Source organism: Mus caroli, chromosome 19 (genome assembly GCF_900094665.2).
Source record: "Mus caroli chromosome 19, CAROLI_EIJ_v1.1, whole genome shotgun sequence".
NCBI lineage: Eukaryota > Metazoa > Chordata > Mammalia > Rodentia > Muridae > Mus > Mus caroli.
Window position 1 is genome coordinate 56,638,825 of NC_034588.1, and position 17,482 is coordinate 56,656,306.

General features: G+C 38.3%; 1 protein-coding gene across 4 annotated transcripts in view; it reads right to left on the reverse strand.

Annotated features, from left to right (window-relative positions):
* Positions 1 to 1,574: 1,574 nt before the first annotated feature.
* The window catches only part of Fam204a (family with sequence similarity 204 member A), a 28,952-nt gene continuing 13,044 nt past the window's right edge, over positions 1,575 to 17,482 (reverse strand). For all 4 annotated transcript variants that reach the window (XR_003835573.1, XM_021151987.2, XM_021151989.2 and 1 more), the window contains 3 exons: positions 15,659 to 15,748; positions 3,091 to 3,197; positions 1,575 to 2,610 (listed from right to left, as the gene is read on the reverse strand). Coding sequence is in view for 3 of the 4 variants with exons in the window: in XM_021151987.2 (XP_021007646.1) it covers positions 2,559 to 2,610; positions 3,091 to 3,197; positions 15,659 to 15,748 (249 nt within the window). In the remaining variant the exon portion in view is untranslated. The remainder of the gene's footprint in view (positions 2,611 to 3,090; positions 3,198 to 15,658; positions 15,749 to 17,482) is intronic.

Consider the following 17,482-nt stretch of genomic DNA (forward strand, 5'->3'; position numbering starts at 1 on the left):
TACTGTTCTTCAGTACGCCGTTCTGGCCTCAAGTACTCAGACAATAAATCATGTTACAATAATGCCATACCAGTGGCCTAAAACATATTAATCTCACTCAACAGTAACTGGCAATCATATTACTAATCTAATTCAAGTGTTCTGGACGTAGTAAATGGGCAAGTTGAAGCTCCAGGGACCAAGGTTATTACCAATCCACAAAGAACCCTTATTTTAATGTGGCCAAAACAGGAAGGACAAATGACTACACCCTTCGGGCAACACTGGTATTCTAGGGATAATGCTACCATTTTATTGTTCTAATGTAGAAAGTATCTATAAATTATATTAAAGCTCATCCCAGAAAAACTAATACCAAACAAGAGACCAGCAGATAGACACAAAAGCACCATTCCCCTTCCCCACTCAATCCTTCCTTCTTACTTTCTGGCCAACTGCAGTGTATTTTAAAACTCTCTACATTCCATGCCCACAAGAGGAGGAAGTTGGGAGATGTGACTTCATGCCAACTGAGTTCCCTTCTCTGTCTAACCTGAATGACTATTCTCCACTTAAATGTCCCCATAGACACAGCCAGTCCCAGAATGTGAGACTGACACAGTTAAGGTCCAGAAGTTAAGGGCAGTGGCTGCTCTCCCAGAGGATCTGGGGAGCCATATGGTATCTTGCAACCATCCATAACTCCAGTTCCACGGACATGACACCTCTTTTTCTGGCCTCCATAGATACCAGGCATGCACATGGTACACAAACATATGTACGGGGAAAATCATCCACATACATAAAATGTAAATAAATATATCTTAGAAAACAAAACAAACCCTAGAATGGACATTGAGAGGCAAACTGCCAGCACTGGTGTGGACAAATAGGGCTTTGGTGATTAGACTTTGAGTCACAGTCTACTAAGACTGAACAAATGGAAAATACACTGTCAGAAGTCACTAGACCTATGGAAATAAATGTAAGGAAATACAAAATTAAGGCAGAGTTCCAAGGAGAACTCATGTTCTAGGGTCTTACATACAAAACTATCCACACTAGGAATTAAGTGTATAGTGGGTGAAAAAAAAAATCCTGTATCATTAAACACATATTCACCCACTAGGAGTCCAAAGTAGGTTGCTATAGGTGAACAGTACTCAGGAACATCTATGAAGATATCCTTTCATTAAGATGGGTCAGTGGATATCCACTCTCCTAGGCCTTGCTTGTTGTCCACTGGTTCTTCTCAACTAAAGGAAGCTAAGATTTGATATTTGGACTACTTTTTTTTTTTTTTTTTTAAATACTCATTGGCTTCCTGGGCTTTTGTTTGTTTGTTTGTTTGTTTTAATTTATATGAGTACACTGTAGCTGTCTTCAGACACAGCAGAAGAGGGGATCAGATCCCATTACAAATGGTTGTGAGCCACCATGTGGTTGCTGGGAACTGAAATCAGTATCGCTGGATGAACATTTCAGCACTCTTAACCACTGAGCCGTCTATCCAGCCCCCAATACGTTGGCTCTTAATTACTCACTTACTCTTCATAGAGCGAAAATTTACATATCACCATCAGTTAATACAATGCTTTAAGTCTAAAATGATTTAATCATGTTCATGGCTCACTTTTTACATATCCACATACAGTCTTGCCAGTTATCAAAAGACTTCCAAAGCCTCTTTCCCTTAGGACTACAAACACACACCTAAGGACAATGACTTCCCAGGTATCAGTTCTCTCTTTTGTCTCATTAATTCATTCCATCCTCCAAGGAGTGACAGGGGTGGGGTAGGGGGGCATGTAAAACAAACAAGCCCTTAGACAATCCAAAGTTATCTTATCTTGAGTTACAACTGTCTGTCTAGCACAATCAGACCATTTCCTTTTCATAAATAATCATAGAGAATGACATGGTTAAGATATTGAGAAAGGCATTTTCTAAGCAAATCTGAATTTAAATTATTCTCCAGCTACTATGTCCATCTTTTACTCTAATTATTTCCACTGACATTACACACACACACACACAAATAAATCAACTGCTTTTACTATGTTACTAAGTAATATTAATTTTACCTCTAAAAAAGAGTCAGTAATTATTTTTAAAGCATTACAGTAATTAAAGTTATTTGTAAAATCAGTAACAATTGAAAATTCTATTTGTGACTAATCCATTATAAACAAAGCCAATCTTAAAAATACAATCCTAGAAAAAGTACAGTCATGCTAAGAACAGATAAGGAAGCCAAGTCACTGGCTATGCTAGACCAAACAGATCAAACACAAAACTGATTTTAAACTGTATGCTTATATAAACAAATAAATAAAATCCTACCCTTTTTTCTTGTATATATGCTTAAAATTTCTTACACAAATATAAAAAAATTCTTTTCCTTCAAAAACTTCTGAGAAAAAAAGACTGAAAAGGATGATAATCAGCTCTGAAGTTTTATGCTTATCTTTTTCTGTCTTTATCAATTTCCTGACATATTTAACCTAAGCAGAAAAAAATTTTTTCAGCAAATGAAGCATGACAGCCTATAAATAAATGTCTTGAAGAACTCTGCAAGGTCACATATATCCCATGTTGCTTTTGGTTTCCCATCTCTTCTTTGCTTCAAACCTAAAATGAAGAGCATAAAAATCTCAACTTATTTCTAAAATAAAATACTCTACTAAAGTAACATGTTTAGTAAGCGCCCCAAGCACTGACACTTTTGCAGACAGCACTGGCTGAGGCAAGGTCTCCATATTTACAGCCTCACAACTACTGAGACATAGACCTTGGGTAAGCAACCCACAAACTGGACTCCATGGATGAGCAGACTTTCCACAATTCCTACCAAGACGAGCAGAATCATTTCTTTTTTTTTTTTTTCCAACTTTTAAAAACTCTTATTATTTTATGCGCCTGGTTATTTTGCCTGCATGTGTCTGTTTACAATACACATGTCTAGTCCCCACAGAACCCAGAAGAGGGCATCAAATCCCCTGGAACTGCACAGTTGTGACCCACCATGTGTGTGCTTGGAACTGAACTCTGGTGCTCTTAAATGCTGAGCCAGCTCTTCCATCCCAGGACACGAGTCTTAAGTGAACTTACCCCCATGCCAGTTTCTTCTTCTTTCGAGCAGCCTGTGAATTTTCAGCCTCCTTTTTGGCTTTAACAAACTTGTGGCAGGCAATTGCTTTGGCAATTTTTACACCAAGCTAAGAATTATGGAAGAAAAAAGGGGAAAAAATGAGAAAAGAAATACGCTAGCTAGTGCAAGAATTATAATAGTACAAAATATTGGGAGCACATAGTTCAGAAGCCATGTCTAAAAATAAGAAATCCTACGCTCAGGCCCCTTGAACAAAGCATTAAAACAAATATAGATATGGCCTTGATTTCTCTCCACTACCCAAATATCCTCTTGTCCTACTTGCCCCATCTCCTGAACAGAAATCCTTCCCAAACTCAGACCCTTCAAGGTCCACTAAAGTAGTCATGAGACCCTTCAAGCTCCCTCAGCAACTCTGTAGGCCGAGCAGGAATTTGCCCTGATAAGGCTGAAAACAGACTGACAGAGACGTCAACTCTCTTTGCTCTGGGCTAGAATTACAGCAGCTCAGTATGGTCACACCAGTTATCTCACGCTGATCAGAGGCTCTGATTGGCAGTCACAGATGGGATTAATGAAACATGGGGAAGCTAATTACTACTTCATAAATACACTCTGCATGATGGGCAACAGCTTTTAACTCTCTGAGAGAGAAAAGAATATAGGGGGGATTCAGAAAGTAGAGAAGCTGGACTCCAGGAACCAGCTGTTCCTGGGCAGCAGTCCTGCTCAGGCTTCTCTGACTACTAACTGCTGCCCTACAAAACTCACTTAACATGAACCCCAACCCAGATAGATGTCTTCTCTAGCTCAGTCTGTAAATCTCTGCTTCTGCATTTCTCTAGCACTCACCAAGTTGCAAGGTATTTCCAAAGAAGCATCCCTAGGCAGTAAACTGTCCATCTCTCTCTCTCTCTCTCTCTCTCTCTCTCTCTCTCTCTCTCTCCCTCCCTCCCTTCCTCCCTCCCTCCGTGTGTGTGTGTGTGTGTGTGTGTGTGTGTGTGTGTGACTGTGACTCAAACCCATTAAGAAGTGGGATGAAGCCAGGCTGGCATGGTGGGATACACCTGGAATCTCAATAAAAGGATACTATGCAGTGAGGCAAAGCTGCATAGTGAGCACCAGGCCACTCGGGGAGACATAGCTAGACTCAGGCTTTCAACCTTTCTGATGTTTCTTTGATTTCCTATTCTTTCATTAAACTAAACAGGTATTAGAAGACAGGCAAACTTGTAGAACAAGGACACATAAGCAGCCTGTCAAGTTAGCTTATCAAAATCTGAGATCTGCTTGGCAGCATAGGAAGGGATGGTAGGAACTGAAGAGCTCATGAACAAGATGTCAACTTAGGAAGGTGAAATCTGCAATGCCTGACACAGCTCTCAGCTGATCTTGGCAGATCTAAAACTCAGAAACACCTTCTCTAGGGCAAAACACACAGCTTGTGAGGCAGGACAGGGCAGGGGAGCATGATACAGAGATCCTGTCTTAAGCAAGATGGAAAGTCTGAACCAATACTTGAGGCTATTCTCTTCCTACACCTGAACCATAGAACACAGATTTTAAAAATGTTAAAGGCTAATCAAGTGGTGGGTGTCACTATATCTCAGGATAAAAGGGACTCAGAGAAGGTGCTGTGGTGTCATTTTTCACTAAGGTGAAATTCCCTTCACTGAAACCCTATGCACTTGTCATACACACAGAAAACTTAAGTTAGCACCTGCTGCTCAGGTTAGTGCAGTGGTCAGTGTAGTGTCAAATGAATCCACATATAGCAATGGCTCAACTTTTATTTGTTTCACTTAAGTCCCTGAGGACAGGCAGGTATCTGGTACCTCATATATCTTGTGGTACCAGAATGTGGCAGAACCAGAGGGTCTTGTATTGGCTCATAAAGTAACACAGGCATTGTTTCTGTTCAGGGTTAATCACATAGCTGCAGCTAAATACAAGGGGGCTGAGAAGTATGAGAATAAAACTGAACACCTGAGGAGCACTAAGTGAACCCAAGAAGTTCTCTTCTGTCACAAAAAGCAGCGGTGACCTATGTTTAAGATGCACAGCAAGATGACAACGTTCATGTGGATGACAATCTCTTTACTGCCCCATCCCCCGAATATCTATATTTCCCTGTTAATTTCACCCCTTTACTTTACAAACCAAGTGATGCCCCAGTGGTGCAATCAGCTAGCAATGGTACTTATACAATAAACCAAATAAAACAGTGATGGGTGATACAGTTTACCAACTCCCCCAGTTCAAAGGCCTATTTACCTCTCAGCTACTCTGAATTATATTTAAATTCAGTAACTACCTTAGGTGAGAAACAATATGATGGTAACCATATTTGCTATACACCATTACCATGAGTGAAAGTTCTTTCCCAAACTGTTGTAAAACCAAGCTACAGATCTATATTATTAACGGACTGAAGTTCCTAGTCTGAGTTGCCCAGATATAATACAGACAAGTCAAGATGCTCCAATGAACTGACTCTACACCTGACCACAGCCAAATGGAAATGCTTCCAGTATTCTTACAAAGCTAAAAATAAAGCCAAACACAGAACTGCCAGCACTGTGATAAAGTTAGAGAGAGCACAATAAAGGCACAGAACAACCTTTTAAGAATTTTTTGTGCTGCATCGTGGACGCCAAACCCGGTTCCCAGGAGCACTTTCATACAACGCTCCTAAAGACTGTTTTCTACCCACTTTAGACTAAGGGCCAGGCTAAATGGAATGTTCTTCACTCAACCAATAAACATTAAAACAAGGCTGCTCTATGTACTGTGTGTTTACAGAAAGAAAAAAAAAAAGGCTTTTGGTTTTTATGCATGGTGAAAGTCTATCGTAGTTTTGACCTTTGCATGCTTAAATGAATGTTTTACTTATCTCTGTGGAGAAAGAAACGAAACAAGGATATCTAGAAATACAAAAGGATAATAAGGCCTTTAATGAAGAGCCCATCAAGAAGAAACTTTTTTTTTTTTTTTTTTAGTCAAGATGACAAACCTGAGTTTCAGGATATAAAAGAATAATGTGCTGTACATCTCTATGACAAACAAATAAAATAGGCAGACTAGAATTACCCTTTCACTTCTATAAAAGAAAAAATTCATCTCCCTGGCCAACGTAAACACCCCAAAAGCTTGCTCAATGGCTTTTATATTAAATAAAAAAATAATAATAAAAAACCAGTTTGGGGTCATCAGATAACTATAGTAACACAATGTGAGAAGATTTTTTTAATGAAAAAAATGCATACAGAATTTCTTGTACGTGTAGCCAAAGTATCAGCATTTTCCATATAGAACATCCAATATTTTGCTGCATTTTAATTAAGGTGTCTAAACATTATCACAAAGAACTGCAAATTGGTCAGAGCATGCGGTAAGGAAAATTAAGCTCTAAAGGCTTTTTATCACCATATTTCAGGAACCAAGGGTGTAAAATGTTCTAATTTGGGATATATTAAAAGCCATAAAAGGTCTTTCAAAAAGATTAATGGTACTTTGCTTGGATTTAAGATAAGGGCTTTAGCTGGTTGGAAAAGCAGGGCCCTGGCTGGACCCTTGAGGCATTCATCTTTACAGCCACTTGGAAGATTTGTGAAGGCGTCTGCACAACCTCAAGCAAATGCACCGCGACATTTTTTTAATTCCTTTCAATTTTACAGGTTCAGTGTGTGTAAATCATATTGGGTCATAAAATAGATATAATGGCATATCCTTATAAACACAGTGGAGATTAGAAAAAAAACTTCAAAATAAAGTTAGTACCTCTTGCAAATGTTGCCATAAAGTTTCCTGATAATCATTTGAAGCATCTGATTCCAACAGCTTAATTTAACACAGCTATAAACTGCTTATCCATTTTATAAAATATTTTAGTCATCTCAAAATTACTAGCTTGTACAGAGTCATGAAGTTTTTCTCCCTTTCGAACACTTTCAAGGCACTTATTTTAAAATACCAATTATCATACTTTAACTTTTTATAGAATAATAGGTCTCTATGAAAAATATTTATGCCATTCTCTTTTGTTCTTTAATTAAATGAAAACAGATGTTTTCTGAAGTAAAGCGGAACCATTACTGGAGTACTTAAAGTGTTAAGGTCTTTAATTTTTATATCAGTTTGGTCGACAATTCCTGATTGTCTTTACTCAAGCTCAACATTAATGTCAAGCAAGTTACCTAGGAGACGAAAGAGATCAAAGAGACAAAAAACCCTCCAATGTCTGATTAATCAAGCCTGCAAACAGCTTATTTCTTTTTGCCTGCATGCAAGTATGAAAATGAGATTCTGGGAGCCGAACATTGTGCAGATTTGTTCATTCTTATCAGAACAAAGCCAGCGGCAGCTTATTTCATGGATCATTGGCACTGTCATCAGCGCTACACAGAACGGGTGACAGCTCCTCATTTTGAAGCTTGAACAAAATTAGCAAAAAGTCGGCACAAATTAGCCTCTCATCTTTTTAGTAATATGACATTATTCATTTACTTTTTATCCAATTTTTAATTTTTTCCTTGTCAGCTATCCCTTTCTAGTGTCTCTCGCATGCCATCATAAAATGCCTTCTGAAAAACAAGCAAAGAAACAGTCAAAGTTGAAATAACACACAAAGTTCAAGAGCAAAGAACAAGCATTTCTAATAGTCAGTCTGTTGTGTTTTAAAATTAAGTTTCAAAACTTTGCAATAATTGATTTTTAAAAACAGCTAAGATGCCAGTGTATTTTAAGAAAGGACGTTAACAAGGCTAATAGGTTTCACACAAACCCATCCTAAGGTGTCTCTGCCACAGTAAACTTTAGATGCTTATGTCACATTGGTCTTTCTCTCCATGGCCACACCTGGGATGCCAGAGTTCTGACAACAGCCCAAGCTATGGCCTACCTCATCACTCAACTGACTTTTCAATCAAGTTCTTTTCTTTATACTATTGCATCTTGTTTCACTGTCACCTTGAAGAGTGTATGCACACACAGGCTGACATGTTTGCCTACCTTAGTACACCACATTAGTGTCTAGATGTACAACTAAATATATACTTATTTACATTTATAATAACCTATAATTTCCTGCCTGTTTATTTCAATCATAGCCAACAAATCCCAATTTAAAACATACTAGGAAAATACATACACATATACATATGTGTATGATATAACCCATATACTCAACTTTAATAGTAAAATAGATTACATAATGCCTGTTTTAATAACTTCAAATTATATGTAGATTACAGTATTTTAAACAAAAGGAAAAACGTTACACTGTTGAAACTACTGCTGGATATTGGCATTTATATTCAAGCAACTTATTCCATTCATAAAGAGGAAAAAGGCATTAAAAAATTAACCATAAGCTGTTAGATGCTTTACACAGCCCCCATAAGAAAGACAGTTTTTTGAAAGAACTGTAGTACTGTTTTCAGCAATTTCTTTATCTCTGTTCTTCTAAGTAAGAAAGCCTATTAACAAGCTTTGAACTTAAAATCACATTTACAATAATGTGCCATCAACAGTTTTATAAGCTAATTAGAAAAAGATTAATTAATGACTGGCTGCTAATAAAATGGCAATCATGAAGAAAGAAACCAAGGGTGCTAAGCTTCAACTACCACCAATTAAGAGCTAATTACAAACAAATTATATATGTGTTTTGCTGTGGGCTTTAATTTACTAAAATGGTTTTAATTAAAAGAGAAAACATGCTGATTAATTGAACTGCAGAAAAAAAAATCTACAGTATAAACTGTGCTTTGTCTGTCTCTTTAATTAGACTTGTAACATCTGAAATCTTTTTTAAGGTTAGTTAAAAGCACAGATAAACATAATTAAGACAGCGTGCCATTCAAGGTGAACACCCAGCCAGACCCCAGAGGTTAAGAAAGCATCCACAATGTAATGAGATGTGAATGAGCACACCTGAAAAACACAGAGAGATGCCCTTCACTAAATACCAGTCTTACTTTTCTGAGGCCAACAAGCTCTGTCTTCAAAGCTGCAGGATTTTTATGGTTAGGAAAACATCTTTAAACTAAATGTAAAGGAATTCACCCAGTCAGACAATGTTATTCCATGCACTGTGCTACATTCTCTACATGTAACAACTGACTTATTTGTTAAAGTTAAGGAGAGTAAGGCTTTAAAAAAATTAAGGCTACTATTTTAAAGCACCTCAGACTATGTGCAGACAAGAGGATAACACAGAGAAATGTCTGAGAATGAAAAATACTGAGAGATGACCAAAGTATTCAGTTCTGGATGATCCTTAGCAGACACATACCATCCAAAGGACAGAGCTCCCACCTCCACTAGTTGCTGGTAGAGTTGCCTAGCAGCAAAAGCCCATTCCCTGAGAGGGCATTTTCTCCCCAGTGCCCTAACCTCTTTCCTACTGCCAATCTACCAATGAAATATACTAAAAAGAAAATGGTGCTAAAAGAAGTCAATCAAGAAAAAGTCAGGACTGGAAGGCACAACAGTATTTAAGACACAAAATATATTTTGCCAGAATCTGCATATACCCACACAAAATGTCCTGCTTTTAGAGAAAACTCATGGTTGACAGCATTTGTCAAACATACCTCTGGCTAAGTGCAACAATATCTTTTCCATAAATGTAAAATATTCGTTGGAATAAAGATGCATTTACTTGTGTGTATATGTGTGTGTATGTGTGTGTGTGTGTGAACACATGCGCGCACACACACACATAAAATCCATACTGTATTTTTACTGTTTTTACCCACTCTTCAGATGCTAGAAATTGCAATATTTATAACTAAAGAAAGGACCTGACCTTCTTTAGCAGGGCTGGATGTTCTAGCAATACATTTTTATAATGGCTAATTGGAATATATTGTTCAGCACTGAATATGAACAGTTTTAACTCAGAAACTTAGTTTCATGATATTTCCTCCCAAAAGAGTATTTATGAAAACAGGAACCGGCCCATTTTGTCCATTTGATACTGGACAGATAGACTGAAGTATATCTGAGGAATATATTTAATTAAAGGAGCAGTGACTCATCTGAAGGTAGGAACATTGCTTTACTACCAAGTGAAGTTGATTTTTATCTCCACAAGCTAAAAGATTAGAAGAAAGTCCTTTTTACAATGTGTAATACTCCAGCTGACATTCAGGCTTTAGCACTGAATTTGCTTCTACTGGTCTCTATGACTGAAGTGTACCTTAGGATGAGAACGTCAGGTGACAGCTGAGGGTAAAAGGTGGAAGATGTTATTTTCAAGGATCACAGTCAATGAACAGAATGTCTTGCCAAGTCAGGGTCAGTTCAGTCATGCCACAGAGTTTAAAGAAAGAAACTTTTTTTCCCAAGTTGTAACGGCTTCATCAGTGTAACACAAATATGGAATGGGCAGAGGGGCAGGAAGAGCATTCTCAGAGCAGTCTGCAGCTACATAGCAAACCCTGAAACGACAGCCCAGCTTACTTAGGCCTGTCACAAGACACTGAAGTCACCCTCTTCCCCCAAACCAGATCCCACACAAACTCAGTCATCACAAATGTGAGGGAAACATTTCTGGGAAATTACGTGCTTTGCTGTGTCACAATGAGAGCGCACCAACAGCCTAATTTTGACATACTCTCTTGAGGGATGTTTTCAAGGTCTATTCACAGACACGGTTCTACTTTTAACTTCATTTTTCTCAAAATTGATGCTGCCCTACTCGCTTCACAGGCTTTTAAATGTTAAACATCAAAATGAGCTTCACCTATGGCTGGAAAGGGCTTTGAGAACTCTGGGGTCTGTGCCTCTGAGCAAAGGCTTTATCAGCAGGTCCCAGTCACTGCTTCTTGAGAAAAGCAAACGGTGCTGTTATTAAAAACCAATCTACCTGAATTTCAAAAGGACACCTACCAAGCATACATACACTCTATTCATAGAAGGTTTCTGCCCCAAACTCACACTTCTCTAAAATCCCATCTCATCATCACAGAGACTGGACTAAGGGATGAATATGAGAAATCTAAAGATGGCAATATTTTCTGCCAAAGCTTTTCTTGACTGGACATTCCTGAAGGGTGCTCCAAAAGTGGGCACAGCACTGGCATCTTTCTGAATCTGTGTCACAATAGCAATCATGACCCAGCTGTCCTTTCAGTTATCCAAGATATAAATTACTCATTTTTCTTTTGAACAGAATTCATTTAACACAATACCAGAACAAAGCTTTACATATGTCTCAAAGTAAAAGAACAATTGAGAACAATGTTATCTTCACATCTGCTGAAACAGTTTTTCTAAAGCAATCTCATTTGCAATACAGTATGACAGGAAAGGTCAGTCTTGAAATAAAATGCCTAATCAGCATTATAAATTTTCAACTTCTAAAACAGCAAAATGAGAAGACAGCAAACTACAATCCCAGTGTCCTCAAAGAAAATCCCCATTTCTAAAACCCTAGAGGAACAGCTCTGAATGCTTTTTCAGGTAGTTGAACACATACATTGCAAGGAAGCTCACCAGGGCCAAGGTGGAATTATTAACACAAGGCTGGTACACAACACTGCACGCAATTCCTTCCCAACCTAGCACACCATTTAGGAAACTGCCCGTATTCATGAGATTTGATATGGATTCAGAAAACAATCTATAATACCTCACACACTTAAGCTAACTAGTAATCTTGGTTTGCCAAGCAATAAAAGTACTGTGAAGAGGGGCTGGAGATACGGCTCAAAGTTAAGAGCACTGACACTGAGTACTCACAGAGAGGACTAGAGTTCAGGTCCCAGCACCCACACCAGGCAGTTTACAACTCTTACAACTCCAGCTCCAGGAGATCTGACACCTCTTCTGGCCAACTTGGGCACCTATATTCACTTAGGTTTTTGTGAGCAAATGAACACACACATACCAAAATAATTTTTTTTAAAGTAAAGTCAATCATTGCTTTAAAGATCTAAAGTCATTTGTCAATCACAGTAATAACTTACAATAAAAAAAAAAAAAAACACAATAAAAGAACCAGCAACAGATGCTGAAATAGATTAAAGTATAACATGGGAGTGCTGTAGCCTCAAACTCTGTCTCCAAACGGTACTTATTCATCACAAAGGGGAAAATCTCAGAGCTATCACTCTCATCAAAGTCAAACCATCAAAAAGTGGAACAGAGATGGCATGTGCCTCTGGAGAGTCTGAGAAGGACTCATGGCTACTGCTGTGACTCCTCATGAGGAAATACTAGACAAAACAAAACTGAATAGTGTATACTAACTGGCCTCTCTTTGAAAACAAGGTCTTGAAAAATAAGGAGGAGCAGCTATTCTAAATTAAAGGAAGAGAGCAACAGAGTACAATGTTAGAGGACAGGATATACCTTTGCTAGTATGCAAATTAATGGAAGAAATGCAAATTTAAAGTATATGGATTAAAGAAAAACTTTTTTTTGAAAATTTTACAAGTTTCTTCTTTATAAAGTTCAATTTTATTTATTTATTTAGTGTGTGTAAGAATGTACACATCTAGGTCAGTTCTCCCTGTCTACCATGCTGGTGCCAGAGATCTAACTCAGGTCTTTTACTGAACAACTTGTTGGCACCTTTTCTCATTAATGTTTTTATATGGGTGTGTATGGTGTGAGTTTGGGGTCATTTGCTGTGTATGAAGATCAGAAGATAACTCTGTAAAGTTAGTCTCCTCCCACCTTCACATGAAGTCCTGTGATCAAGCGCTGGCTGCATGCTTGTACAGTAAGCAGTTTTACCCACTGAGTGATTTCCATGGCCTCAAATTGTACAATGTCCTTAATAGCAAATAAACCTCTGCTAAAAAGAACTCAGAACCTGCAATGAAACACATACTTCTCTCAAAATTTTCCTGGTTTCAAGTAGAAGGGCTAATAACCTATGCTTTGCCTTGCCTTTTCTTCCTCAACCAAGACAAAAAAGTCAGAGGCAACTGAATGAGGGAAGGAGTCTGCTATGGCACTCTGTAGTCGGAAGAGAGCACACAGTACATAACTCTTGGGTTTCTCAAAGAATGATGGATGAAAGGAGAATACTAGTTTGCATCCTGTAACCTTGAAGAGTGAATGAAGACAAGCACACAGCGTTTCTAAAAACCAGCAAGCGACCACACACCAGAGTCCTGGCGGTTTTCTTAGGTTGTGTCTTGAGCTTTACCAGAACAGTCCAGTCGCCCCAAAAGAGCAATCAAAACCAACATCAAACAGTCCGGTAATCTTTCCAGCCACCCACGAGACACTGTTCAAAGGTTTCATTCCCAATCCACACAGAGCTGCCACCAGCTTCTAAACCCGTAACTTGGTAAGGTCACAACCTGCTGATTGGCTATGAGTGCCCTATGTGCTTTCAACCTCACTGGATCCCACTCTTCCCTAGTCCCATCCTGATGCCCTCCTCAGTCTGAATCTTTAGAGCCGTGGTACAGATCTCTTAAGTTCTGTCCAAGTCCATAAGCACTGTTCCTCGCCACCATTCTCTCAGGTGTCCATGGCCACCCTGTCAAATTCTGCAGGGGACATTCACTAAGTGGTATAACCTTGTTATCTTAGGCGTTAACTCTAATGTTAAGAAACCAAGCCACTACTAACAGCATACCTATGGATGAGTTCCAAGTACCACACCACCAACACATGTTTGTTGAGTGAAAGCAAAGATTAGCATATAAAGATAAGAATAAATAAATAAAGCACAGATTGACATGTAGGGATCTTACACTGAAGAAGCCACAGATAACAGCTATCAGGGAGTCCTGCTGAACTTGTGGCACTATTTAACACATCTTCAAGTTCATTTTATTAAATGAACTTTTATTTTTCCCTTCCAAAATAAGATGAAATACTACTGAATCAAACAAGAGCCACACCCACTGATTCAAAATACAGCATTTTAAAAAATAAAATATATCAACTGTTAAGCTAAGGGTAAGGAGCATTAGAAAATGGGAAGAGTAAAATATAAGAAAAAAGCAAATACAAACAATATTTCATCAAAGTTCAACTACAAGGTAACTGTGTCAAAGCTTTGATGGGCATGCTGAGTCACAGCATCCTCACAAATTAAAAACATACCAAATGCTTCACATGCATTTTTCTTTCTTAAATAATGCAGCAACTTTGTTTCTGGATATAAAGGACATTCAAACAGGGGTTCAAACAGATGCTAGTATATTCATATTTATAGTTGCAAGCTCACTATAGTTAAACAGTGGCATTGTCTACCAGCAACTAAATGCACAAACAATGGCACAATACCCGAAATGTGACACAGTGGCAACCAGTCTTGAAATGGGCACACATTCCGACATACACTACAACACAATGATCTCTAAAAATGTTATGCTAAAGAAATATACCAGACACAAAAGCATACAAATATGACTTACGTGAGACACCTACAGAACCTGACTGCACAAGCAAATGGCCTGCTGTCTAAGAAGGGTGGAAAGCAGATGCAGATGAAGAACTCTAGAGACAAGTAGTGGGAGAATCTGCACAGAGTTGTGAGTGTGTTTGATGCTACTCAGTTACTCAGTCACACACAATTACACTCAGCTACATAGATATATACAGAAATATTGTGACTAATTATTCTTAAAGACTTTAAATGGATAAATTTGAAATCCTTACATCTTTCAGATGATTTTGGAATCATCCTTCAGCCTTTCTTTTGAATTTGTCTAATCCATACATAAAAATCCATAAGATTTTTTTAAGGGTTGCAGCTAATAACCAGCAAAAATTCATACACACACACACACACACACACACACACACACAATCACAATGGCCATAAATGGTGGATTTTTAGACAAAAGATGATTGGTAAAGGCAACAGTATTCCATAGAATAATATGAAAGAGAACTTTCTCATTTCAGGTTGGAAAACAGAAAAAAACAAAACAAAAAGTCTGTGAGTTACAACACTAAGAAATAACCAGCAATATGGATAGATGAGTTATGATGATTTTTATGTGACTAAACACCAAGGAGTGTTATGTGCTAAGGAGATAGGAAATCAAGTACTAAGAATAAAAACTAGGATAGATTTTTAATTTTTTTGCCTATAAAAAGAAAAAACCTATAGATCAGGAAAATGCACTAAGTATGAGTGACAGGTCTATAGGACCCCCACCTCCAAGGACATGAGTCAGAAGCATATTAAATTATATTTAATTTTACACTACTACAGACTATGTGAGAATTAGCTGAAACCCCATAAGACTGAGCAGTATGTACAGAATCTACAGTAAGAGACTGTAAGCAAGGACTAACAAAAGGGTGTGACTGCAGAACACATAGCTGCCCCCAATGAGGATAAACTGAGCTAGACACCACATACCTGAAAAACAACACCAACCTCAAAAACAAATAAAGCAAAAAATCTGCCATAGGCCAGGTAAAACTAAGGGCAAATATCAATTATGCATAATTTTCATCCTAAATTTTAGACCAGAATAAATTTAAAGCATTAAAGTCAACATAAAACCTAGATTTCAAAATAAAGAGTAGAATGGGAGAAAAGTATGAGGGCAACAGATAGCTGGACTGAGTGTGACTTACCTCTCGAGTAGCTAGCTGGTTGCTGAGCTCCTCAGCCTTCTCAACATCCCACTCCTCCACAGCCTGGTCGATCCTCTTCTCAAGGCCTGACTACAAAAAAACAAAGCAAAACAAAACAAAACTCGAATCATGAACAGGAAAGAAAATCAACCACTTGCTAACCAAGGCTGTCACAGGACTATAGCAAATGCCACTTCCATTCAGCCCCTTCAATAACCCTACACAGGTTTGCATCAATTCCCATTTATGAATGTTTCTGAAACATCATAAATTCAGTGGCTACTCAAGGTCCCCAAATGTCTCAAGCTAACAGTAAAAAGGAGATGCAAATTCAGACTGGGGGTGGAGGGAGGTGGAACCAGAGATTGCTATTCCCTAGTAACAATAATGTTAATGACAGCAACTGATCAACATTATGAAGTGTTCACCAAATGATAGAACCACAGCTTATTCTACAAAAGCTGTCACTTGCATCCTTACAGCTCCATGAAATTTTAGCTTGTTTGCAAGAGGTGGAAATAGCCATCAGTTACTTGACTTGGCTGACATCAGTCTGTAAGGTGTAAAGCCACCCACATCCAGGTTTGCAGTCTGAATTCTCAACTACAGCCCAATTCCTGCAGCTCAACACTTCACTCCATAGCCTTTCACCATCTTCAATTAGGTCTGCTATGCTGACTACTATACAGAGAAGAAAGCAACAAATAATTATTTTATTCTCCTATGGAATATTTTATTTTACTAAAAAAACTTCAAGAAATCAAAATTTTTAATGTCACGGAATTACCAAACTAGGTAGGGCTCATTACACACTTATCAAAAGACACTCAGATATAAACAAGGTCTAGCTGTGAGTAGCTACTACAGAACACGAAAGTTTTAAGTTATCTAATATATACTTCTTAGAAAACAATTTTATCTTAACAGTTGCCTCCCATTCCTTCATTTCAACAGTGAATCTTGGACTTCATACAAACTTCCTCCTCCTAACGTTGACAGCAAAAGTGCTGGGAAAAGAAAGCTCTTCCTGCAGTAAGTGCTTGACTACAGCTGTCAAGAGAGGGAGATTCTGCTCCTGTACTGTTGTTGAGATGAAGACTTTAGTAACTGCAACATAACCTACCTAAGAAGACTAGAAGCAGAGGCCAGGGAGTACCTCACCTGACATCTTTATCACAACCCATCCAAGGACTTGAGTGGTCAACTAGTTTCCCACAGTAGCTGGAGACTTTCATTAAACTGACTTTTGTTATCTCTGACTCAGGCTACATGATTCTAATGCCTGGTTTCTACTCTTGTACAATCTCCAGAAACTTGTCTTGTATGTCTGCAGAATTCTTCTCAGGCTCATGCAAATACTATGGCAGACTCTTTACAAATAAATACCTTTCATTCTCTGGAAGCTCTGACAGTGTACTTGAGGCCTGTGCCACTCCAAGTAAGGTCTGTGCACCAGCTCTCACAAACTTTATGCAAAGCTAAGCTAAGGATCTTGTACCAGAATGCAGATCAACTACCTGGCTAACAGGTTTATCTAGATATCTCTTTCTCAGCCTCATCTAGAACAGTGCTAATACTTCCTAATCTCTGGCCACATGTGCCATCGTATTAATGTTACTAGCACGGCTGACATACTTCCTTTAAAAATATACTTCCAATTTATTCAGGCTTCTATCAGATATTACCCTGTATGCTGCCTTACTTACTGACCTTGCCACCTTTCCTTATGTCCCACACCAATACTGCTCTCCTGACTGCATCACTAAACTTTGTATCTGTCCCGTTAGATGTGCTTCTCTGATGTGCTTCACTTTTTCCTTTCTT